The following is a 27,168-nucleotide window of genomic DNA, read 5'->3' on the forward strand; positions in this document are numbered from 1 at the left end:
GTCAGTTGTTTCCCATCATGCTTTTGAACAGCGCAGTCGGAGGAGAGCAACTGCGCTCGACTGCTCAATCCGACACAGCCGCCTCGCCATCGCGAGAGTTTTTTGCCCCACGTCAGCATGACATCAGAGCAAGGCGGACGTAACTCGGACACTTTTCTAACCGGCATGCAGCTCGCGGTGATCACCGGTGATCGGTTCTGCGCAGATTTTGCTCATCTCAAACAAGCCTAAGCCTAATGCTTTCCATTAGGTCTCGCGATAGCTGATGTCATACGTCTATCGTGTGCAGTCGGACACGCCTATTCAGATGCATGTTAAAGTTCTGATTGGAGGTGCGGGTTGTGAATGAAGTGTGTCGTCATAGCCGCGCTTAGCATCGATTGGGCGCTCTTTCGCGTCAATCACGGATGTACACGCCCTTTCATAATGCAGCATGGGGGAAAGATGGTAACAAAATGAAGGATTCGTTGCGGAAAAGAGGCTCAATATCAAAGTAGAACAAACGAATCGTGCGCATGTACGGATGGGTAAGTACGTCACGTTATATTCGCGGAGATCGCAGTGAGTATATCAAGTATTTGGGTGAATCTGTCAGATAATGTGTGCGCGAGGGTCGGGAGCACATTGCAGCAGTATGAACGCCACGTTCGCTTTTGTGGGGTCACTCGAGTCAGGAAGTGAAGCTCTTCATATCAGCCGTAAACATGCTGCAAACACACGACAGGACTCGACGTTATTACGCGATCATTAACGTGACTGTCAGCGACAGCTAGAGTACATGCTAACGCTAGCGTGTTAGCTTCCAGCTGTAATCGCTTCATGTGGACGGAAACACACTAGCGCAAACCTCACTCGTGTGCGCGCGCCCGCTCGTGGTTAACATGCTGCTAGTAACTGGAAGGCTGTAGGTCCAGTCACATGTACTTTGTGACGTCCTTATAAGTAAACTGTGTGCATAATGCTGTAAGTAGGCAGTTTTGTAAATATTATTCTTAGTAATTCAGTCAGATTAAAATGCCAGTTAGTTCCCATCCGTTATCATTATATAGTCTTCTATGCAGACCATATTGCTGTGTAGGTATGTACACTAGTTAGGGCCTCGATGTGTCAGAAGCTGAAGGGATTTGCTCCTCACTCCACAGATGAGTGAGTTCAGGGGCCGCTGGCATAAACTTCAAGATCGGTCATAAGTTTATTAAATCAGTGACGTAAACGGGTCTATTGGCCTCACTGAAATATGAAAAGTAAGACTGATAAGTCCCAACTAATTTCTAGTCAGTGAGACTAGTTTTTAAAACGCCATCTTAAGACTAAATCCCACCGCACAGACAGATGCCGACAGACACGTCAGTCTGTGTTTGTTGGGTCAGTGTGATACTCCTGTCTGTTGACGTCTGTCTGTCTGTTGACGTCTGTCTGTCTGTGTCTGTTGACGTCCGTCTGTCTGTCTGTTGACGTCTGTCTGTGTCTGTTGACGTCTGTCTGTGTCTGTTGATCTGTGTCTGTTGACGTCTGTCTTCTGCTGTCTGTCTGTGTCCGTTGCCGTCTGTCTGTGTCTGTTGATGTCTGTCTGTGTCTGTTGACGTGTGTCTTTTGCCGTCTGTCTGTGTCTGTTGATCTGTGTCTGTTGACGTCTGTCTGTGTCTGTTGATCTGTGTCTGTTGCCGTCTGTCTGTGTCTGTTGATGTCTGTCTGTGTCTGTTGACGTGTGTCTGTTGCCGTCTGTCTGTGTCTGTTGATGTCTGTCTGTGTCTGTTGACGTGTGTCTGTTGCCGTCTGTCTGTGTCTGTTGATGTCTGTCTGTGTCTGTTGACGTGTGTCTGTTGCCGTCTGTCTGTGTCTGTTGATCTGTGTCTGTTGACGTCTGTCTGTGTCTGTTGATCTGTGTCTGTTGACGTCTGTCTGTGTCCGTTGCCGTCTGTCTGTGTCTGTTGATGTCTGTCTGTGTCTGTTGACGTGTGTTTGTTGCCGTCTGTCTGTGTCTGTTGATCTGTGTCTGTTGACGTCTGTCTGTGTCTGTTGATCTGTGTCTGTTGCCGTCTGTCTGTGTCTGTTGATCTGTGTCTGTTGACGTCTGTCTGTGTCTGTTGCCGTCTGTCTGTGTCTGTTGATGTCTGTCTGTGTCTGTTGACGTGTGTCTGTTGCCGTCTGTCTGTGTCTGTTGATCTGTGTCTGTTGACGTCTGTCTGTGTCTGTTGATCTGTGTCTGTTGACGTCTGTCTGTTGCCGTCTGTCTGTGTCTGTTGATCTGTGTCTGTTGACGTCTGTCTGTGTCTGTTGACGTCTGTCTGTGTCTGTTGATCTGTGTCTGTTGACGTCTGTCTGTGTCTGTTGACGTCTGTCTGTGTCTGTTGATCTGTGTCTGTTGACGTCTGTCTGTTGCCGTCTGTCTGTGTCTGTTGATCTGTGTCTGTTGACGTCTGTCTGTGTCTGTTGATCTGTGTCTGTTGACGTCTGTCTGTTGCCGTCTGTCTGTTGACGTCTGTCTGTGTCTGTTGATCTGTGTCTGTTGACGTCTGTCTGTGTCTGTTGATGTCTGTCTGTGTCTGTTGATCTGTGTCTGTTGACGTCTGTCTGTGTCTGTTGATCTGTGTCTGTTGACGTCTGTCTGTGTCTGTTGATCTGTGTCTGTTGACGTCTGTCTGTGTCTGTTGATGTCTGTCTGTGTCTGTTGATGTCTGTCTGTGTCTGTTGACGTGTGTCTGTTGACGTCTGTCTGTGTCTGTTGATCTGTGTCTGTTGACGTCTGTCTGTGTCTGTTGATCTGTGTCTGTTGACGTCTGTCTGTGTCTGTTGCCGTCTGTCTGTGTCTGTTGATGTCTGTCTGTGTCTGTTGACGTGTGTCTGTTGCCGTCTGTCTGTGTCTGTTGACGTCTGTCTGTGTCTTTTGCCGTCTGTTGATCTGTGTCTGTTGACGTCTGTCTGTGTCTGTTGACGTCTGTCTGTGTCTGTTGACGTCTGTCTGTGTCTGTCTGTCTGTGTCTGTTGCTGTCTGTCTGTGTCTTTTGACGTCTGTCTGTGTCTGTTGATCTGTGTCTGTTGACGTCTGTCTGTGTCTGTTGACGTCTGTCTGTGTCTGTCTGTTGCTGTCTGTCTGTGTCTGTTGCTGTCTGTCTGTGTCTGTTGCTGTCTGTCTGTGTCTGTTGATGTCTGTCTGTGTCTGTTGATGTCTGTCTGTGTCTATTGCTGTCTGGTTTGTCTGTGTCTGTTTGTGTCTGTAGGGATGGGTATCACTAAGGTTTTAACGGTATTACTACTTTTATCGATACCACTTATCGATCCGGTACTCTTATCAGTTCTTTATTTTTTTTTAAAGACAAAACTAAAGCTGGAGTTGTTTTCACTATTTTAAAACATTTTTTACTGACCTAACATATCTTATTTCATCACTATAAATTCATTTTTAGGTAAGCTCTGCTTTAAAATTTCTTAAGCATATTTTATTATTATTCATCCATTTTAAATGCAGTAATGTGAAAGCATTTTTAATGTTTAAGATTTATTTAGGCTACTGCTGATTTATATGTAGGCTATTTTATATATGATGTGTGTTTATTAAATTATTACTTACTAATTTAAAGAAACCTTATGCGATGTTTATGTTTGTGTTATTTAGGAAGACTGCTAGGCTAGCATACGTACCTGAGGACGTGGATGATGAACTATTAGCTAGGCAGTCGAAAACTTAGCATTTTTCTGTCTGCACATAATGCACATGTAGCGAGTTAGGCGAGACGAGATTCGGGGCAGGTGCCTGAGTGAAAAAGAGCGTCAGCTGTACGCGCACCCGTCTCGTATCACGGAGGAGATAGTGGCGGTACTTAATCGGTTCCGGGGCTAAATTGTGAAAGACTGAAGTATCGATAAGCTCTGACGTTAACGGTTCTGCTGTCGGTACTGGAGAAATTAAGAAAAACATTTCCTATTTATTATTGCTAAATAAACAATACCTAGCATATTTTCACTGACAAACCATTTCTAATTTGCGATAATATAAAAGACATTTACCTGCATTATCCTTATTCGCAATCTCGCATGCGAAATGTCCGTCTGTCCCACACAACACCAAGCTCGCGCGCACACAACACGAAAGCTCGCGCTTAATAGAGTGATGATGGCGGAGAGAATCAAACGGTCTAAAGTCTGGTTACATTTCACTCAAGTGGATGCGGACAGTGCTCGTTGCAACAAGTGCAACAAGATTTTTGCTTTTAAGAGCGGGAACACAAGTAATCTGGCAAAACTTCTTTCTAATGTGCAATATGTGCAGACAGAAAAATGCTAAGTTTTCGACTGCCTAGCTAATAGTTCATCATCCACGTCCTCAGGTACGTATGCTAGCCTAGCAGTCTTCCTAAATAACACAGACACAAACATCGCATAAGGTTTCTTTAAATTAGTAAGTAATAATGTAATAAACACACATCACATATAAAATAGCCTACATATAAATCAGCAGTAGCCTAAATAAATCTTAAACATTAAAAATGCTTTCACATTACTGCATTTAAAATGGATGAATAATAATAAAAAATGAATTTATAGTGATGAAATAAGATATGTTAGGTCAGTAAAAAATGTTTAAAATAGTGAAAACAACTCCAGCTTTAGTTTTGTCTTCAATAAAAAAACACGGCACGAGCTCTGAAATACCCCCCTGTCTGGTCCCACTTTTGGATTGTTTGGCTTCCCATAGATTTTAGTGAGCCTGAGGTTGAACAATGTGATATTTGAGACGTTTAAAACAAAAGGAACCACAGAGAAGTTCAGGGAACATAATTTATCTGTCTATTACTTGAGACGCCACTGGATCAGGTCAAATCCGTTCAAAGTGAGAACAAATGATATGCGAATTCTCTTGTTAAGTTTTATTTGAAGTTATCTTTACATTGTGTTGTGAAAAATGTCATTATTACAAACTAAAATCAACATAATAAGGTATTAACACAACCCCTTTCTTTTTGCTTTAAACTCTTTAAGCAATAAAATGTTACCTCTTTCATATAGTATATTAATATGGTCTTGAAATGCCCTTTTTCTGTTGTTTTTTTAATGAATTCAGAGTTTAAACATTCATTTTAGCATCAATCAATAAAAAAGCTTCTCTGTCTCTTTTTAAATAAGCAGAAACAAATCTGCTATCAACTGCATTAAAATATTCAGTATAGACAGGCAGCATTTTAAGTCTATTTGAACACATTTACACACAATTATATTTGTGGACAAATGTAAACACATTTGATACTATTCCACAGAATTCTGCAGATTTTTCCCAAATTTTAGAGCAGAATGAACATGAAAAGGCTGCCGATTCTGAATGTACTTGCTTATGAGGAAAAACAATAAACTTTATGTGAGAAAAACCTATGTGGCGGAAGATGTACTTACAACGGGGTAACTAAGTAGTTTCAAGTTCCTGTTAGGTGGCTCTTAAAAAAAACTATTTGGCGACTGGTTTTCCTCCATAGGTGCCAATGGCTCCTTGATTGATTTCTTTGTCTGGAGCCCTGTTATTTATTTAAAGATTGTCTAGTAAGTAAACAGACAGTGTGTTAAGTGCAGTCAACATGTGTATCTTGTGTTTGTTATAGTGACTCTGCATTATCAAATTGCTGAGTGTGGTAAAGCCACAGTTTTGTTTTATGAACTTTAGTTTCTGTGATTAAAGGCTTTTATTTGTCAGTGCCTTTCCATGGTAATTATAACATGGCTGGAAATGTAACAAATCATTCAATATTCTAGTATGATTGAGGTTGTTCTATAATAATGTCAATCAATTCATACATCAACTAATATCATCTTAAACCCTGACTATTGTTTATGGTTAATCTGTCCAATATGACTGTCTATTAATATTGGTTACCCTGCTTTATTGATATTCTTTAGTAAGTAATACTAGTAAGTATTTAGTAAGATAAGGTGCATATTATAATTACCATTAGGGGTGCAGCAACTACGTAACTGCCAAAAAAAACTCATTTACAGCTGTCTGTTTGCGCTCGTTTCTGTGCTGTGTTGGGCACCGAAAACACAGAATATTGTTTTCTAAGGATCATTTCTTTGATCAATGTTTTTGTGGCCTTAAAATGCTCATTGTGCATAGATTACGCAAACATGAATATACACAAACAAAACTTGGTAACATTTCACAATGAGACGCATTAACTCCACCCAACAGGAAGTAAACTCCTTGTGATGAACTTTTAAATGCTCCTTTGAGGCGATTTATGCAATTGGCCCCAAACTTTGTGAACATGATGTCAAGACATGGGAGATGCCAAAGTGCGAACACATTTTTATATCTTCAACGGTGTAACCGTGGCAATGCAATACATTTCATGAGAATGGAGACAGTGGTGTAGCATACAGATGAAAAGTGTGTAAAATAAAGCGTTTTATATGTACATTGAAACATGAAGACCTGTTGTTGAGCACAAAAATAAAAAAACCTAATCTAAACTAGGAAAACAGGCAGAATTGCACCTCTTTAAGCCTTTATGTGTTTTCCGTCAGTGACACACAATGCCTATAGTGGACAAACTGAAAGAGGCCCTGAAGCCGGGCCGTAAAGACTCCAGCGATGAGGGCGACCTCAACAAACTGCTGGCTTCATCCGCCAAGAAGGTCCTACTGCAGAAGATCGAGTTTGAACCGGCCAGCAAAGGCTTTAGCTACCAGCTGGACACGCTCAAGACCAAATACGTCATCCTGAATCCCAAGAACGATGGTGGGGCGCTGCAGAGACCTCCAGAGGCCGCTCAGATTAAGAGACAGAGTAAGATGGCAGTGATCAGATGTCACTCTCTGAAATATCTGAGTTGATGATGTGATGCTGTAACCTGTGTTTTCCTCCAGTGTCTGAGAGTCTGATCGGTGGACAGAGCGATGGCATCCCTGCTCCACAAAAGATGCTCTTTCCCGGGAACAAGCTCTCCATGAGGTGGGAGAGGGTGTATCGGGTGGGAGCCGGCCTTCACAACCTGGGCAACACCTGCTTTCTCAACTCCACCATCCAGTGTCTCACGTACACCCCACCGCTAGCCAACTACCTGTTGTCTAAAGAGCACAGCCGATCCTGTAAGCAAACGGGAAATGAATGATGCTTTTGTTATTATCAGAACGTAATGTGTTGCTGGATGCGATTGTTTGTGTCACGAGGATGCTCTGAATGTTTCTTTGTCTCCTGCAGGCCATCAGTCTGGATTCTGTATGATTTGTGTGATGCAGAACCATATCATCCAAGCCTTCGCCAATACGGGCAATGCTATCAAACCGGTGTCCTTCATCCGAGACCTGAAGAGTAAGCTGCAATCCTTTACAAATTACCTCCAGTAACAGAAGTCATGTCACAGATCATGAAGTGTGGAGGCTAGGCCTGCACAGTAAATTGTTATTAAAGCTAAATATCGCCTGAATCCACATGTCTAGAGTGGTTATGATATCGCCTGAATCCACAGGTCTGGAGTGGCTATGATATAGCCTGAATCCACAGGTCTGGAGTGGCTATGATATAGCTTGAATCCATCTGTCTAGAGCGATTATGATATAGCCTGAATCCACCTGTCTAGAGCGATTATGATATAGCCTGAATCCACAGGTCTAGAGCGATTATGATATCGCCTGAATCCACCTGTCTAGAGCGATTATGATATAGCCTGAATCCACCTGTCTAGAGCGATTATGATATAGCCTGAATCCACAGGTCTAGAGCGATTATGATATAGCCTGAATCCACATGTCTAGAGCGGTTATGATATCGCCTGAATCCACATGTCTAGAGCGATTATGATATATAATCTGAATCCACCTGTCTAGAGCGATTACGATATAGCCTGAATCCACCTGTCTAGAGCGATTATGATATAGCCTGAATCCACCTGTCTAGAGCGATTATGATATCGCCTGAATCCACAGGTCTAGAGCGGTTATGATATCGCCTGAATCCACAGGTCTAGAGCGGTTATGATATAGCCTGAATCCACCTGTCTAGAGCGATTATGATATAGCCTGAATCCACATGTCTGGAGCGATTATGATATAGCCTGAATCCACCTGTCTAGAGCGATTATGATATAGCCTGAATCCACCTGTCTAGAGCGATTATGATATAGCCTGAATCCACCTGTCTAGAGCGATTATGATATAGCCTGAAGCCACCTGTCTAGAGCGATTATGATATAGCCTGAATCCACCTGTCTAGAGCGATTATGATATAGCCTGAATCCACATGTCTAGAGCGATTATGATATCGCCTGAATCCACATGTCTAGAGCGATTATGATATAGCCTGAATCCACAGGTCTAGAGCGATTATGATATAGCCTGAATCCACAGGTCTAGAGCGGTTATGATATAGCCTGAATCCACATGTCTAGAGCGGTTATGATATCGCCTGAATCCACCTGTCTAGAGCGATTATGATATAGCCTGAATCCACAGGTCTAGAGCGATAATGATATAGCCTGAATCCACAGGTCTAGAGCGGTTATGATATAGTCTGAATCCACAGGTCTAGAGCGGTTATGATATAGCCTGAATCCACATGTCTAGAGCGGTTATGATATCGCCTGAATCCACCTGTCTAGAGCGATTATGATATAGTCTGAATCTACAGGTCTAGAGCGGTTATGATATAGCCTGAATCCACATGTCTAGAGCGGTTATGATATAGCCTGAATCCACCTGTCTAGAGCGATTATGATATAGCCTGAATCCAAAGGTCTAGAGCGATTATGATATAGCCTGAATCCACAGGTCTAGAGCGGTTATGATATAGTCTGAATCCACAGGTCTAGAGCGGTTATGATATAGCCTGAATCCACATGTCTAGAGCGATTATGATATCGCCTGAATCCACAGGTCTAGAGCGGTTATGATATAGCCTGAATCCACCTGTCTAGAGCGATTATGATATCGCCTGAATCCACCTGTCTAGAGCGGTTATGATATCGCCTGAATCCACAGGTCTAGAGCGATTATGATATAGCCTGAATCCACAGGTCTAGAGCGGTTATGATATAGCCTGAATCCACATGTCTAGAGCGGTTATGATATCGCCTGAATCCACCTGTCTAGAGCGATTATGATATAGCCTGAATCCACAGGTCTAGAGCGATAATGATATAGCCTGAATCCACAGGTCTAGAGCGGTTATGATATAGTCTGAATCCACAGGTCTAGAGCGGTTATGATATAGCCTGAATCCACATGTCTAGAGCGGTTATGATATCGCCTGAATCCACCTGTCTAGAGCGATTATGATATAGTCTGAATCTACAGGTCTAGAGCGGTTATGATATAGCCTGAATCCACATGTCTAGAGCGGTTATGATATAGCCTGAATCCACCTGTCTAGAGCGATTATGATATAGCCTGAATCCAAAGGTCTAGAGCGATTATGATATAGCCTGAATCCACAGGTCTAGAGCGGTTATGATATAGTCTGAATCCACAGGTCTAGAGCGGTTATGATATAGCCTGAATCCACATGTCTAGAGCGGTTATGATATCGCCTGAATCCACCTGTCTAGAGCGATTATGATATAGCCTGAATCCACAGGTCTAGAGCGATTATGATATAGCCTGAATCCACCTGTCTAGAGCGATTATGATATAGCCTGAATCCACCTGTCTAGAGCGATTATGATATAGCCTGAATCCACATGTCTAGAGCGATTATGATATAGCCTGAATCCACCTGTCTAGAGCGATTATGATATAGTCTGAATCTACAGGTCTAGAGCGGTTATGATATAGCCTGAATCCACATGTCTAGAGCGGTTATGATATAGCCTGAATCCACCTGTCTAGAGCGATTATGATATAGCCTGAATCCAAAGGTCTAGAGCGATTATGATATAGCCTGAATCCACAGGTCTAGAGCGGTTATGATATAGTCTGAATCCACAGGTCTAGAGCGGTTATGATATAGCCTGAATCCACATGTCTAGAGCGATTATGATATCGCCTGAATCCACAGGTCTAGAGCGGTTATGATATAGCCTGAATCCACCTGTCTAGAGCGATTATGATATCGCCTGAATCCACCTGTCTAGAGCGGTTATGATATCGCCTGAATCCACAGGTCTAGAGCGATTATGATATAGCCTGAATCCACAGGTCTAGAGCGGTTATGATATAGCCTGAATCCACATGTCTAGAGCGGTTATGATATCGCCTGAATCCACCTGTCTAGAGCGATTATGATATAGCCTGAATCCACAGGTCTAGAGCGATAATGATATAGCCTGAATCCACAGGTCTAGAGCGGTTATGATATAGTCTGAATCCACAGGTCTAGAGCGGTTATGATATAGCCTGAATCCACATGTCTAGAGCGGTTATGATATCGCCTGAATCCACCTGTCTAGAGCGATTATGATATAGTCTGAATCTACAGGTCTAGAGCGGTTATGATATAGCCTGAATCCACATGTCTAGAGCGGTTATGATATAGCCTGAATCCACCTGTCTAGAGCGATTATGATATAGCCTGAATCCAAAGGTCTAGAGCGATTATGATATAGCCTGAATCCACAGGTCTAGAGCGGTTATGATATAGTCTGAATCCACAGGTCTAGAGCGGTTATGATATAGCCTGAATCCACATGTCTAGAGCGGTTATGATATAGCCTGAATCCACAGGTCTAGAGCGATTATGATATAGCCTGAATCCACCTGTCTAGAGCGATTATGATATAGCCTGAATCCACCTGTCTAGAGCGATTATGATATAGCCTGAATCCACATGTCTAGAGCGATTATGATATAGCCTGAATCCACCTGTCTAGAGCGATTATGATATAGTCTGAATCCACATGTCTAGAGCGATTATGATATAGCCTGAATCCACATGTCTAGAGCGATTATGATATAGCCTGAATCCACAGGTCTAGAGCGATTATGATATAGTCTGAATCCACAGGTCTAGAGCGGTTATGATATAGCCTGAATCCACATGTCTAGAGCGGTTATGATATAGCCTGAATCCACCTGTCTAGAGCGATTATGATATAGCCTGAATCCACCTGTCTGGAGCGATTATGATATAGCCTGAATCCACATGTCTAGAGCGATTATGATATAGCCTGAATCCACATGTCTGGAGCGATTATGATATAGCCTGAATCCACCTGTCTAGAGCGATTATGATATAGCCTGAATCCACATGTCTAGAGCGATTATGATATAGCCTGAATCCACATGTCTGGAGCGGTTATGATATCGCCTGAATCCACAGGTCTAGAGCGATTATGATATAGCCTGAATCCACAGGTCTAGAGCGATTATGATATCGCCTGAATCCACATGTCTAGAGCGATTATGATATAGCCTGAATCCACATGTCTAGAGCGGTTATGATATCGCCTGAATCCACCTGTCTGGAGCGATTATGATATAGCCTGAATCCACATGTCTAGAGCGATTATGATATAGCCTGAATCCACATGTCTGGAGCGGTTATGATATCGCCTGAATCCACAGGTCTAGAGCGATTATGATATAGCCTGAATCCACAGGTCTAGAGCGATTATGATATCGCCTGAATCCACATGTCTAGAGCGATTATGATATAGCCTGAATCCACATGTCTAGAGCGGTTATGATATCGCCTGAAAACAACTCTCGTCAAGCATCATCGTTGTAAATAGACTGTATTATCACAAAGTACCCGTGGAGGCTTGAAGAACAGTGATAGAAAGATGCCATAGGTACCATGGTACTACTGCTGTGTTTATTCAGAGTTTCAGATGCAGTAGTGCACAAAACAATCCCAGACAACAGCCAAATCGTGTGTGGTTTATAGCTCTACTGGTGGCTCATCCCACTCGCTGGAGATGAAGTTTCCACATACTACTGGAACTTTCGTTTGCTGTGCCAATGTTTTCTCTGTCTAACAGTTATAGTGGCCTCTGACATAAGCTGTTCTCCTTTATTCTGCCCCTCCAGAAATTGCTCGCCATTTCCGGTTCGGCAGCCAGGAGGACGCTCATGAGTTCCTGCGCTACACCATTGATGCCATGCAAAAAGCTTCTCTAAGCGGTTATCCAAAGTAAGAGCGACGCTTGAGTTACTGAACCCTGACAGTTTTGTAATGGCTCTGAGGAATAACTCGCTCTTTTGTTCTCAGACTGGACCGGCAGACACAAGCCACCACTCTAATCCATCAGATATTCGGAGGTTATTTGAGGTCACGAGGTAAAGCACGAACGCACCACATCATTGAGCTCTTCTCTGAATGAAAACACTGACATGCATGTGGCAATCTTGATATGAAACCTCATTCAATGTGTGCTGAGTATGGTTGCATTGTTTTTCCAGTGAAGTGTTCGGTGTGTAAAAGCGTGTCTGATACTTATGACCCATACCTGGACATCGCTCTGGAGATTCGGGTAAGACTCTCATCGTGATGACCGTGATGTCCAGTTTAGAAAACTCCTAGAAAATCACATGATATCTCTCGGTGTGTCTCAGCAAGCGGTGAACATCGTCCGTGCTCTCGAGCTGTTTGTCAAGCCTGATGTTTTGAGTGGTGAGAACGCTTACATGTGCGCCAAGTGAGTATTTATTTAGCTTCACGCCGTTTCCGCTTAACGCCATTCTCTTTTGCGTTTGTGATCTTCCATCATGTTCTGTTTTGTGTAGATGTAAGAAGAAGGTTCCCGCAACCAAGCGCTTCACAGTTCACCGGACGTCAAACGTTCTGACGCTGTCGCTCAAACGTTTTGCTAACTTCAGTGGTGGGAAGATTACGAAGGTATGATGTGTATGTATACACTCACAGTATCGGTGGATAGATTGTGCCTGTGATGCGCCGCTGATCTTCACACACTGATGTTTCCCATCAGGATGTGGGTTACCCAGAGTTCCTGAACATCCGTCCATACATGTCTCAGAGCGCTGGAGATCCTGTGATGTACGGTCTGTATGCTGTACTGGTGCATTCTGGGTACAGCTGTCACGCCGGACATTACTACTGCTACGTCAAGGTGAGGGACGCACTCTCTGTGAAATATTTCTTGTCATTTCTTGACTATTTTATCCAATCGAAATTGACCTTTGGGTGTTTTTCTCTGTCAAATGTTTGGATGTGAACTCTCGGATAGGCCAGTAATGGACAGTGGTACCAGATGAATGACTCAATGGTTCATTCCAGTAACATCAAGGTTGTCCTCAATCAGCAGGCTTATGTTCTCTTTTACTTGAGGTACTTTACTCTCTTTTCTCTGTTCTTCGTATACTACATCAGAGACGTCTTTATTTCACAAACACATGGCTTTTGTTGGGCAGGATCCCAGAGAAGAAGAATACAGACGCTTCAAATACAAAGCAGAACCTGCTGCATGCTGGGAGAAGCAACGTGACCCCAGAGCAGCTGAAAAAGAGCTTGCTCAATGGACCCCTGTCTTCACCGCAGATCACTAAGGTATCGCTAAACTCTGGTGTAGGCAAACAACAAAATCAGTTGTTGGTCATAAGCTCAATTTATTTCTGTTCCGATTTCTTTCGTACAGAAACTTGATCCGGCTCAGCTGAGGAAAATGCAGTCTGTTGATGGTGGTCTTGGCGTTCCTGTAGTCAGGAATGGTTTAGGGGTCCATTTGCCCAAGATGTCCAATGGTATGGCCCTGATCAAACCGTCTGGTGGACCCACACTGATCCAGGAGCCCTTAAAGAAAGTGAAGAAACCCGTACCTCGCACCAGTCTTTTGGCTTCAACCAATGGCCTCCCAAAACCTGACAGCCTGACATCATCTACCTCACTCAAATCCCTGTCTGACACCTCCTCAGCAGACACCTCCTCTGAATCTAAAGTAAGGCTTTAGATTTGCTCTCGTCATGCTCTAACACAGCCATTCCCGACCTGCTTTTCTGCTGAACAAATAACAGGAGTAAATTCTAATCTGTTCATGTCAATATCCAGGTATTAGCACTTAAACCAAAGGGACCTTGGTGAAGGGACCTTCCTAAACATTTAGAGACCCCTATGGGAGGGGGGTTTTGACCTGCAGTTTAGCGCCTCTTGTCTGATTATTATAATTTTTCTGATTCGTGATCTGTAAATGTGTGTGTTGTGTCAGGATTCGATTGGCACGAGAAGCGCTCCGGCTGATGTATCGAGTGTGAACAGTCCAGCTTCTCCAGCAAAAAGCACAGAGCGTGTGATGTCAGAAGAGCAGAAGGTGGTGAAACTCAAACCGCAGGCCCTCGTGAACGTCATGTCAGAGACCGTCAGCACCATGTCTCCTCCTCCCGCCAAACGTCTTGCCCTGTCTGCCAGAAAGGTCAGTTCAAATGCACAAGTTTCATCTGCTTTAAGATTGTCTTTCTGTGTGTGTGTGTGTGTGTCCACTTCAGTCCCTCACGCATCACTGAGACGCTCTATATACACCAGTGGTAAACAGACACTCCTAAACCTGATATTATTATTAAGGGCGTTCACACCACACCTTTTCAAGAACGCCTTTTGGAGGAACCAAATTGTCTATTTGGTTTTAACCCAGAAATAAAGGAACTACAGGGCTCTAGACTAACTTTTTGCACTGGTGCGCCTAAGAAGGGTGCACCTAAATTTTCGACTGATTCCCATTTAGGCGATATTGACTTGTTAATGATTAACTAACAATCTGGTAAAAATGTAGTTTTTTTACCAAAGAAAGGTAACTTACTGAAAAAGTATGCTTCACTGAACTGAAATACATTTCAGTTGGTTTAGATACATTTACAACATCTGTGTCTCCGTCGATTAGGAATGCCATGTACGGTGTCAGTACACGATCCGTTCTGAGCATGCGCGTAATTACGTATTACAAAACGTCATTGTTTTCCTACACTATTGGTACTGTGACGCAGGCGATGAAACGTTTGACATTTGCATATTTTTTGTTTTGTAGGCAAACGTTACATAGTTTACCTGTTCACGGCGAGTCTGTTCTTATGTTTTTAAATGTTGCTTACGTTACCATGATTACGATATGTGTTTATGTGGTTGTCAATCCAAAGTAATAGAGTTGTTACATGAACATGGATGATTTTGGTTACATGTGGAATAAAGTATTTTTATCGACTTCAAATCTTCAGTTTCCTCCAAACTCCATTTTGCGATTCATTGCTGTATCATGTCTATTAACCTTACAGTGTTTCTATCTGAGGTCAGTAGTATTGTCAAAGACGCTTTGTGTCGTTTTTTAATTAAAATCTGATAATACTAGATAACTTTAAATGTAGTAATTGATTAGTATGGGACTATATAGGCTAATATATCTATCCATTTAATCTAAATTATTAAAATAATCCCTTCAATGGCCTTTATAGAAGCCAATAAGGAACATAACACATATGTCTAACTAGACTATCATTTACATGAAGAACTACAAAGTCAGGGGAAACATTACAGTATTTCAAACTGACTTGACAGAACGTAAAGTGAAATGATACGAGGTGGACAGCAGCGAAGTAAATTGAGTATTGTATTTAATTTAACAGTAAAAATATAAACAAAGTAAAACAAAGCTGCGCAAGCGTGGAACAGATCGTGCAGTGTCTTAAATCATCCCACAACAAAATCATCATTTGCGCATGAGCGCTTTCTACAACGTCGTTGTGCGCACGCGCGAACGGATCGTGCAGGTGGAACGGATCGTGTACTGACATACGGACTGTTCGCAACATGCACAGACGTATTTTTTTTCAACGTATCTGCAATGACTCCTATAATTTGGGCGTGCGACATCATTGTATTTGAACCCGTCACAAATGCACTTTTGCCGGCCATGGTCTTCCCACACTCTTTACAGTAAATGCAGTGCATTATTTCATCAGCTTTGTATCTTAGCCAGGGAAACTTGTCGAGCCACTCTCTTCGAAATCTATACACTTTCGCCCTTTTAATTTCAGTCGGCTCGGACTCGATCGTATCTGGCTCATTATCGAATGCCGTCTTCGGACCAATGCTTGACATAACCTGGGAGGTTGATGGCTCCGTGTCAGAGCATTGTTTAAGATTATTGCACAGATTCTTATCGAAAAAGTTTTCGAATTTTGAACTGCTGCTGCGGCCTTACACCACAATGGAGGCAGTTTCTCATTACCAGCACAGTGAGACACTTAAGAGTCCAGTAGAAGAGCTATATTAGGAGCTGTGTAGGTGTTAACGTTGAATTTCCTGAAACGGTTTCCTATATTAATGTGCTGTACATCATTGTAATGTTTTTAGCTGTGAAGTTTGCTCATTGAATCGCTGTTATTCTGTACGCAGCAACATCGCCAGGATGAACGCACATTGCAATCAGAACAGTTATATGATTGGCTGAGGTGCCTCATGTTAGCTTTCTCCAGATCTTGCATCTCCCTAATAACACAGTCTCCAGTGGTACTAGGAGTGGGAATCTCTAGGCACAATGCGATTGCAATTACTGTGATGTCATTATAAAACGATTTTTATCTTTTTCCTATACAAATTAAATTTTTCTTGCTGTGTGACTATTAAAAAGTATTTGTTATCACCCAGACCGATTTAACTTTCAATATCCTTTTTTGATAAAACAAACGGAAGTGATTTGGCAAGTCAAAGTCATACTCTGCTGCTCTTTAAAACTTTGCCACGTCCTTTGTCCAGCTCTATCATCATAGCATTTGTCAGGTCTGGGTGTGGATTGCACCCTGCCTGCTCCGGCAACCTTGGACTGCGTCCTGCCCGCTCTAGTAACCTTGGACTGCGTCCTGCCCGCTCTAGTAACCTTGGGCTGCGTCCTGCCCGCTCTGGTAACCTTGGGCTGCGTCCTGCCCGCTCTAGTAACCTTGGGCTGCGTCCTGCCCGCTCTGGTAACCTTGGACTGCGTCCTGCCCGCTCTGGTAACCTTGGACTGCGTCCTGCCCGCTCTGGTAACCTTGGGCTGCGTCCTGCCCGCTCTAGTAGCCTTGGACTGCGTCCTGCCCGCTCTGGTAACCTTGGGCTGCGTCCTGCCCGCTCTGGTAACCTTGGACTGCGTCCTGCCCGCTCTGGTAACCTTGGACTGCGTCCTGCCCGCTCTGGTAACCTTGGACTGCGTCCTGCCCGCTCTGGTAACCTTGGACTGCGTCCTGCCCGCTCTAGTAGCCTTGGACTGCGTCCTGCCCGCTCTGGTAACCTTGGACTGCGTCCTGCCCGCTCTGGTAACCTTGGAACAATGAGACTGGCTGAGAGTATAGTACTGTTCTGCACTCTTTGATGCAACAAATGCATCAGTTGTTATTGGAAGTGTCCCTGGTTCAGGTTGATCTAACTAGTGCAGCCTAAATCTTTGGAATATATATATATTATGATAGTGTAGTGTATACAAGATTAAAAAGATGCGTCTTTAATCTAGATTTAAACTGACAGAGTGTGTCTGCCTCCCGGACATTGCAGGGAAGACTGTTCCAAAGTTTAGGCGCTAGATTGGAAAAGGATCTGCGGCCTGCACTTGATTTTGAAATTCTAGGTATTACCAACTGACCTGACGCCTGAGAGCGTAGTGCACGTGATGGACTATAATACGTTAGAAGTTCTCTCAAGTAGTGAGGAGCTAAACCATGCAAGGCTTTATAGGTAATAAGCAAGATTTTAAAATTTATGCGATGCTTTATAGGTAACCAGTGCAAGGTTGACAGAACCGGGCTAATATGCTCATACTTTTTTGTAAGTGTAAGAACTCGAGCTGCCGCATTTTGGACCAGTTGGAGTTTTTGTAATAGGCCTGCAGGGCAACCACCTAATAGTGCATTACAGTAATCTAGTCTTGATGATATAAAGGCATGTATAAGCTTCTCCGCATCTGATGATGACAGCATATGACGTAGTTTAGATATATTTTTAAGATGGAAAAACGCAATCTTACAGGTGTTGGCGACCTGGTTCTCAAATGACAGAGTACTATCGAATATAAAGCCAAGATTCTTAGCTGAAGATGAGGGTTTTATGGAACATCCATCAATAGTTAAGCAGTATTCTTGGTTGTTACGTAGGGCGGTTTTCGGTCCGATAAGTAGCACTTCAGTTTTGTCCGAGTTCGGTAATAAAAAATTGCTACTCATCCACTTTTTTATATCGACTATGCATTCCACTATTCGATGGAATTGCTGTGTTTCATGAGGCTTCGAGGAAATATAAAGTTGCGTATCATCAGCATAGCAGTGAAAGCTTATTCCGTGTCGCTTTATTATATCTTCTAGAGGTCTAGGTTATACCAACTGACCTGACACCTGAGAATGTAGTGCACGTGATGGACTGTAATACGTGAAAAGTTCTCTCAAGTAGTGAGGAGCTAAACCATGCAAGGCTTTATAGGTAACCAGTGCAAGGTTGACAGAACCGGGCTAATATGCTCATACTTTTTTGTACGTGTAAGAACTCGAGCTCCCACATTTTGGACCAGTTGGAGTTTTTGTAATAGTCCAGATTTAAATGTGTACAGATGCACTAAATGCGCGTTCAGAAGTTGTGCAAAAGAGCGCAAATAAATAGAAGTCTCTCCACAACCACAGAAAAACCTTCAGTTCTCTGACACCAAGCACGCGGGTCATAGGTCATTTTGATTTTATGGATCCGTTCACTTCACAACAAGATCCATTGCAGAACACGCAGAATAATGTGGGTTTTGCAGTGCAGGCCCGGAAACGAATGCCAATACTTTCTGTATTAATGTCAAATCTTTTAGATTAAACCAGGGGTCAGCAACCCAAAATATTGAAAGAGCCATATTGGACAAAAAAAAATAAAAAACAGCTGTCTGGAGCCGCAAAAATTTAAAAGCCTTATATAAGCCTTATAATGAAGGCAACACATGCTGTAAGTGTCTATATTAGCTTTATTACCCCCCTAGTATCAAAATGATAAGTAGGCTACAAATACAAAATGAGCATTCATGATTAAATGTTTATTTTCCCCTGCATCGCATCCTGGAGAGAATGACGCACCACGTGACTACTCTGCTGTACGATGGTGCTTTAGGTTTAACTTCCATTATAATTTTAATGTATTATGTTTCGTTGCATTGATGAAATTAAAGAAATACAATAAAGAAATCAGATTTTTGATGTCATTTTTACTTTAGGATTCGGAAAAACAACAAAATGTGCAACGTGCATATGCATCCTGTAATTTCAGACATCCCCATGGATATAAAATGCAGTCCTCTTCAATCCTCAATAATACAATACAATCCTCTTCCCCCAAACTATATACTATATACTGACAAAAATCAGTATCATCTGTGAACTGAACGTTTTCCCACGCTTTATTATATCCCGGGTTGCAACAAAACTAGCAGCAGTAGTGGAGTTTGGAGATGCAATCCACTTCTTAAATTTATCTTTGCGCTCCTCTAATTTTCCACATTGGCAATGAAAGCAAATGATTTGGTCCAAGAACTGTTGAATCATCTGTTCTCCTCAATTATCTTTCTATTTTTCCCCTTGGGATCCATGACACACCCGCCGGTTTGTTTGTGTGTCTGTCAGCCACCGGTCTGGCATCACGCGCGCTGCCGCCGATCTGACAGAAACGCGTGTCGCAGTATATGACGTAAATCTTCGTTGACAGAAATGTTGAAATTAAATATTATACACATTTTTACAACGTTGAAAAACTTTAAGAATGTTTGTCATGTTTTTCCTCCTACAGAACTTATATTTAAATTTTCATATTTTTGAAAAAGCTCTAGGGAGCCACTAGGGCGGCGCTTAAGAGCCGCATGCGGCTCTAGAGCCGCGGGTTGCCGACCCCTGGATTAAACCATCCACGACTGAAAGGCTACAAATTGCAATCCTGATCGCAACTGTCATTTTTATTACACCAACATTTGTCACAGTGACGTGCACTACCGTCGGTGGCAGTTACATAGTTCCGTCAAATATTTACATTTAGAGAATAGATTTTTGACATTCGTGAATCTATTCAGAATCGTCTGCATCGCGACGCAACTAAGAAAAAATGTTTCCCACACCTCTATAGGCGTTACCCTTGGTTTCTGCTTTTACTGCCGTAGAATCCATGACAACAGACTTGTGGACAAATGTGAAATTATTAGTTTGTAGCGTCTATCCAACTGTATTGTTTCGCGCAGTCGTAATGGAGCACAATAATTCTTTACTGTTTGCAGCTGTCAAACATGTTTTACTAGACAGATCTTGCATATGTTTTACTGACAGAAAACGTATGATTATTATGTCGATCAACAAGGTTAGTCTTATTGTATGAATGTCGTGACTAGTGTCACGTATAAGCAGTAATCGTTTTTAGATCATCTGACTAAATATAATGAATTTGATGCAATTCATTTATTTACATTTACATTTAGTCATTTAGCAGACGCTTTTATCCAAAGCGATTTATTACTAATCAAATAAAATAGAGCTGCAACTAACGATTATTTTAATAATCGATTAATCTGTCGATTATTTGTTCGATTAATCGATGAATCGGATACAAATTTTTAAAAGCATTCATTTTCAACCCTTTATTGAAAAATAGAACTGACATTGCAAAACATATTTCAAAAGCTTTATTATTACTTATTATATTATTATTACAGCTTGCTGTGGTTTACATGATGCATTTCCCATCAAGAAGCCTCTCATGGTTTGCTGTTTTTTTCGGGTCTCTCTGATGGTCTTTCCTCTACCTCCGCTCTGCTTTTTTAATTTATTTTTTCTCCGCTATGCTGCGCGGCGCGATCAACTTTTTTTAGTCCTGTGACACACTAGATGCGTGGCGTGAGCGTCTCAGAAGCCTGGCGTGACCGTTTTTAAATCGGCTCCCATGTTAACAGGTTAGAGCTTGCACACTGCCTGCGTGAGACGAGCCGCACGGAAAACGCGCGCATGCTAGGAATTGAATCGACGCCTATTTTTCACGAGACACGCAAGCGTGTTGGAAGCGTTTCCAGGCAAAATAGAATAGGAAAAGATGTTTATATGTAATTTTGTACACGAATACATATTAATGAATGCCATTTTGATGTTTGAAAGCTAATCATCATTTATTTGATCGTATTTTCAAATCGAATTTCATTAAACCAACATCTACACGTTACGGGGTTTACATGTCCACTGTAGAAAACATCAGGACTTAAATCATGTTTATAATGCATTTTTGGAGAAACAACAAGTGAATATTGAAATAAATTATACATTAATATTCCTATTAAGTATGAGATATTATTACTAAAATGTTGCAAATGAATACTCCAATTAACTACTTTTTTCCATAAAATCTTCCTCCAAGAAAATGCTTAGGCTATATCCAATGAAAAGATACATTGCATTGAATGGGAATATTAATTTATGTCCATCTGAAACACATATTGCATAAAGTAAACTCGTGCATCAATTGATTACGTTACATCTTTAATAACATATCTGAGAATCATCTTAATACGAATTGTGGTTCGTATTAAACCCCAAAATGTATTGGTGACTGAATTATTTTTGTTTTTTATGCTCTTAACAATGTGATTAAAAATGGAAAAAAATATGACACACTACAATAACAACGTAGTCTAGTGTGTCATCTGAGTGACGGTCCAACATCAGGTAATAAAGCTACAAAACATTTGGAAATGTTATTTAAATAAACAGACAGACTACTTACTCATTTTTCGGATTTTGTAAGGTGTAGGTTATGTGAAAAAAGTTTAAACATGTCGTGAATACAAGACCCTTGTCTGTCGGCGGCCTCCCTCTATGTCACCTTTAGCAGCAGCAGCGCGCCAGCGCCGCGTCAGGCACGGTGCTGGTGTGCAAAGATACAGAAAACACGACGCAGCCGCCACAGAGCTGACACGCAACAGAAACGCCACGCTCACGCCACTCAAACATGTGGCGCGCGTTATAGTCGCGCGATACAACGAATCGATAATGAAATTCGTTGCCAACATTTTTAATAATCGATTTTTATCGATTTTATCGATTCGTTGTTGCAGCCCTAAAATAAAATCACTTGTGTGTGGGTTATCTTCAAGTGTATTAAAACACTGTATAGATAGACATAGACTATATTAAGAACTTGTGGGCAGTTCAGCCGTCCTCTCTGTGGGGTGTGATGTGAGCTAGAGGTGTGTATTTGTTTTGATAGACTCCTCTAAACACAAGCATAGTGTGTGTCGGCTCATGAAATATAATCCAGCTTCTGAGGAACACGAGGAAGGGCCGTATCCCAGAATCCAACACCTCACTTAGATTTACACACTATTGCTTCTTGAGTTGTACTGTTTTGTAGAATATGTTGCCAAAACTTCAAAGGAAATGCACACGATTTCAATCACGGTGGCCTTGACATTTCAGTCATTACTGTCACTACTGAATTCACTCAAATTTGAGAATAATTCTTGTAACTGTATCTGTAACATATTTTCATGTCTGCTTTAGGTTTGCTGTCTTTTTTTAATTTTTCGTTTTGTTTCGTTTCTAACTATTTCTATTTCTTCTCTGCTACACTTTCTTTTTTCCTTCACCCTTTCTACTTTTATTTCTTTTGTTTGGTCTTGATGATTTTCTTCCTGTCGCCTCTTTTGTCACATTTCATGGCTGTTTTTTATTTCATTTTATTTTATATTTTTTTAGACCACAAAGTTTTTATTTATGTCAATAACTGCAGGCCAATCAGCAGCAGAGCCCGAGCTGCGGCACTGAGGCTCCGCCCACCTCATCTCTTAATTCGTCCAGTGACATCAGCCCGGCCCCGCCCCTGCCCCGCCTGCATCACAGGTACGTCACACCAGATGGAATATCACTGCAAAATCAGGAAAAATGCAGCAAATCTGAATTGTGTCGACGATTAATATACGCTAGTAGGGTTGCATGCTTGAAAGGTTTTTCAACATTACTTTCTTGTGTTTGACTTGTCTTTAGAGTCTCAGCTGATTCGCTCCACCTGCCGTCGCCATCTTCACCTCATCTCTCCAGAGAATCAAATCCCATTAAACGCCCCCCATCACCTGCTCATGCACCCTCACCACACACCAATGGCTTTCAGCCTCGAGCGGCCAGTACACACAAACCAGTCCAAGGCCAGAACTTTTCTGCCTCAGCCATGGGATTCGCGCAGGGACCCACGCATAAAGAGAAGAAAAAGAAATTAAAGAGACATCATTCGGAGGTGGAGCAAGACGCCCCTGAAGCCTCTGCCACAGAAGAACCAAAGTCAAGTTTTGAAAAAAGAACGAAGAAGAAGAGCAAGAGAGAGGAAACGCTAAACAGTCTTGAAGCACACAGTCTCAAGTGTCATCGGGATGAGGATTGGCGTCTTGGTCAAACCTCGAGTCTTGATTCAGCGGAGAAGGAAAGCACTGAGGGTTATCGCACCAAACATCATTCAGCGTCGCCGGCTGTGATCGACCCCGTCCTCAAGAAGAAAAAGAAGATGAAACACAAGCTTTTGGAGTTCAGAAATGGAGCTGCACTTTCCAAATGGTCAGTTAACACATTCAGAACCACATCAGCTTGAATCGTCATATTTCTTACAGTAAACACTTCTGTATCTGTGCCAGGGATCCATCTCAACACTCGTTCTTAGTTTGTCTGTGTACTGTTCTTCTTCCTCTTTTTAGTGACGTGAAAGAAGATGATTCTGGTGCACACACAAACGCTGAAGATCTGAACGAAACAAAGACAAAGAGACATCAGAAGGCAGAGGAGATGAAAAGGATTGAGATGGATCATCAGATGCGCAGTGTGAACGCACAGAAAGCTGTTGAACCCCGCACAGGTAATGTTAATAATACTTCAGCACATTTTCCAAGTATCTGAAAATTGGACTTGACCTTCATGTGAAGTACGTACCTAGTTTACTCGAGTAAAATTTTGGGTAAAAACACTACGAGTAATAAGTAAAAGAAAGAAACTAGTAGATTTGAATATACTTCAGTATCATGTGTTTCGTTTTCATCAGTTTCAACAGTTGGGGGAACAATAAACACAACATTTTTCAAGAGCAATTTTTAAAGGGGACACAAATAAAACCGCCAAAATTGTTGAGTTTGTCACGAGTCGGCTGGAGGTCACACTGCACAAAACAAACACAGAAAGCAAGATTCTCGCGGGGGATTTCTGACCACCTTTTTCAACCTTTTATGGATGGAGTGGTCTGAAACGGTGTGTTACAGTCACAAAATTTCCACTGGTTTGAGCGTGCCCTTGTGTGAAATGGAAATTTGTGCTGTTAACTTTAATATTGCGGCTGATCAGCACAAATAAATCAATGCGTGAAACACTCTAAGCTTATAACCGTGTTAGTTGCTGTGTGTGACTCAGCATCCAACAAGTTACGCTGTCAAACAAGCTTGTTAACGTTATGACGTCCACGCAAACGTCCTCATTTTGTTACTCTGTGGATCAGCTGCAGTGATTGTTTGGGACAGTCGGCTTCAGGACGGCTACAACCGCAAGCAGATCTGTCCAGAAGCTGAGGGCGTGTCCAGAAGAGGCTCCGCCCCTATGTGTTGGGACGGCAAGAGAAGCGGTGATGTTGTTGAGGAGCTCCTGAGGAGATCTTCAGATAAAGCATACGGGACTGAAGGTGAGAGAGACTGACACAAATGACTGAAGTGGTTTTTACACGCATTCAGAGTTATGATGAAGATAAAGTGTCACATTATTTCATTGCAACATATTTGTTCCCGTCGGGACCCTTTTCTGTTCTCTGCTCTTTGCCTTTATAAAGCACAACTTTTAAAAGTTATTGACGTATGTTTATATCATCATTTCCATTGCCCTCAGTGCTCAGTTGGGACGGCGAGCAGTCGGCCATCAGCAGAGATGCTGTAGAGGACACACGCTGTGCCAAAAGCACGACAGTCATCGATGAGTGGGACGAGGAGTTTGACGTTGGAAAAGTGAGTGTCACACTTTCATTCTGCCATTTCTGCTTGATCATGTGTACGTACTTGCTTGTAAACTGCATTTTCCTTCTCTGGGACAGGTAAAGAAAATAAAAAAAATTAAAAAGGAGAAGCGAAGGAATGGAAATGTCTTCCAGAAGATTCAGGAGCATCGTACCAAATGGTCAGTCACAGGCCGAGGCAAATGGGGCAGTCTGGGATATCACCGCTGACAGGTAGAGCGAAGGACTTTTCTATACATTCACTTTATTAATTAGTGCTTGACAGAGATTCTGATTCTCACCAATCTTAAGACACTCTTTATGTGAAGATGTGTGTGTGTCTTCTATTCAAATGTTTTCGTAAGCATATCTATAGGTAGACAAAGACACAGTCATTGTGTAATATTACAGTAGTTTATATGATTGTTTTTGCAGTTGTAAAATGTGGATCCTGATCGCACTGAATGCTGATTGAATGAGAAGCTGAGGGAGCCGTGTCCAAATCCTCAGTACTGTGATGTTCACCAGAAGAAGAATTCAGAAATCACCGACACGCATCATATCATGTGAAGCGAGATGCCTCATGCTTGTGTTGTTTGAACGTTTTTCCCACTCCATACGTCTGTCGTGATGCGTGTCTCCCCTGACCACTTGCATCGCAATACACGCATTGTGCTCGTTTTATTCTTGTTTACGACACACAGCGCTCATCCTTCATCCCTCTGGGTGTTTATTACGTCATTATTTGTCAAAAAAGAATATAATAGTTTGACATATTTTGAAGGGATATGAGGCTCTTGCGGTGACAGTTTCTATATTCAAGAACTCTCTTCATTCTCCCAGTCTGGCAGTCAGATCATATGTTCAACGCAATAGACGTCATTCGTTTCGTACACAAAAACACACAGGCCTTAAAACGAAGCACTGTGTGTTTGTGTCAGGAGGGCTGAATCTCATCTCTTATTCTCTATGCAACTTCTGCACAAATCCCACGGAAGCTTTCGGAAGGTTTAATTGTCCGTACCAAACACACCAAGCATTCATGTGTGTCTGCACAGTACTAATGCAAAATGATTTCCGGTGTTTCTCCAAAAATGAACTGCTCGGATGACAGCTGCGTGAAGAACATTTGTACAGAGGATCCTGTGCTCTCTGTGATGCCCCTCCGTCATCGTTCTTGTTGTTCAAGATCTTCCTTTTATGAATGCCTCTGTTTTTAGAAAATTAGCTTTGAGTTTAATTTTAAAAACAAATAGAAGATATCACAAATGATACTAACAAAGACATGTTAAGCTGCACATTGCTATACAGAAGCCTGTATTAAAGTTTTATTGAATTGTACGTGAGAAGCTGTAGTTTCTGTATTTCTCTTTGACAGAAAGACTGAAGTCTATAGAACACATTAGTGTATCATGTTTGAATTGATGCTTCTGTATCTAATGCCTTTCCTAACAGAGAGAAGTCATTCAATATTGCAGATACATAAACATAGATATACTGGTGCAATAAACTTGTGACACTTGTGAACTTTTTTCACATTTTGTTCTTCTGAACGGTGTTTATAATCATATAACCTTGTAATTTCATTTTTGGGAAATATAACCTACATGTTTTGACTGTGAAGCTGAAATATTATAATCCATATAAGAGGATTGTTGATGTTTCCCTGAAGTGAAACGGCTCATGGACATGTGATGTCATCCAGTTAATGTTCAGGTTGAAAATAAAGTGTGCACACTTCCGAGTGAACGAACAATGCTGTCCACAAGATGACGTGACGCTGACCTCCGTGTGCTGCTGTTATTCATACTGTATACAGCCTGTCAGTCTTCAAGCTAAAGCTTCTAGTTAAGAACATTTCATGATGTGTGGAAAGCGAGTGTGCACACCTATAAACTGCTAGGAAATTTAGAGGAAGAAGAAAATCATGATAATCCTAGACATCCATCTAACACAAGAATTAGATGTTAAATTACAAAAGTAGAAATGATTTCATCAACTTTTTCTAATCCAACTAATGCCATTGGAGAAAAGATGGCAGCTGGCAAATTAAGCATTTTTTTTATAAACATAGTCCCGGTTTCGCAAACAAGGTTTCAGGCTAGTCCCAGACTAAATGAATGTTTGAGCGGTCTTAACTGAAAATAACTTTGGCTTAAAGTCACCATGCGACTCGGTGTGTTGTACACAGTGTCGCAGTGATTATTATAAACGATTTATCTGTGCACACCATCATTTAAAAAAATCAATTTGCGCTTGTAATCTTTAATCAAAAACGTTAAACTCCTCTCACCCTCTCAACAACAACATTTCGCCACATGACGTCAACA

General features: G+C 41.9%; 1 protein-coding gene across 1 annotated transcript; it reads left to right on the forward strand.

Annotated features, from left to right (window-relative positions):
* The first annotated feature begins 343 nt into the window (after positions 1 to 343).
* usp36 (ubiquitin specific peptidase 36) lies at positions 344 to 26,598 on the forward strand. The gene is made up of 21 exons (XM_079457018.1): positions 344 to 527; positions 6,514 to 6,775; positions 6,856 to 7,077; positions 7,190 to 7,300; positions 11,950 to 12,052; positions 12,131 to 12,198; positions 12,322 to 12,392; positions 12,475 to 12,557; positions 12,646 to 12,757; positions 12,849 to 12,989; positions 13,107 to 13,207; positions 13,291 to 13,426; positions 13,515 to 13,814; positions 14,082 to 14,285; positions 22,616 to 22,725; positions 22,870 to 23,430; positions 23,568 to 23,725; positions 24,356 to 24,535; positions 24,736 to 24,851; positions 24,938 to 25,072; positions 25,274 to 26,598. Exons 2-20 carry the CDS (start codon positions 6,523 to 6,525, stop codon positions 25,067 to 25,069), a joined length of 3,162 nt encoding a protein of 1,053 aa, XP_079313144.1. The 5' UTR covers positions 344 to 527; positions 6,514 to 6,522; the 3' UTR covers positions 25,070 to 25,072; positions 25,274 to 26,598.
* Positions 26,599 to 27,168: the final 570 nt, after the last annotated feature.

This window comes from Barbatula barbatula (assembly GCF_947034865.1).
Source record: "Barbatula barbatula genome assembly, chromosome: 5".
NCBI lineage: Eukaryota > Metazoa > Chordata > Actinopteri > Cypriniformes > Nemacheilidae > Barbatula > Barbatula barbatula.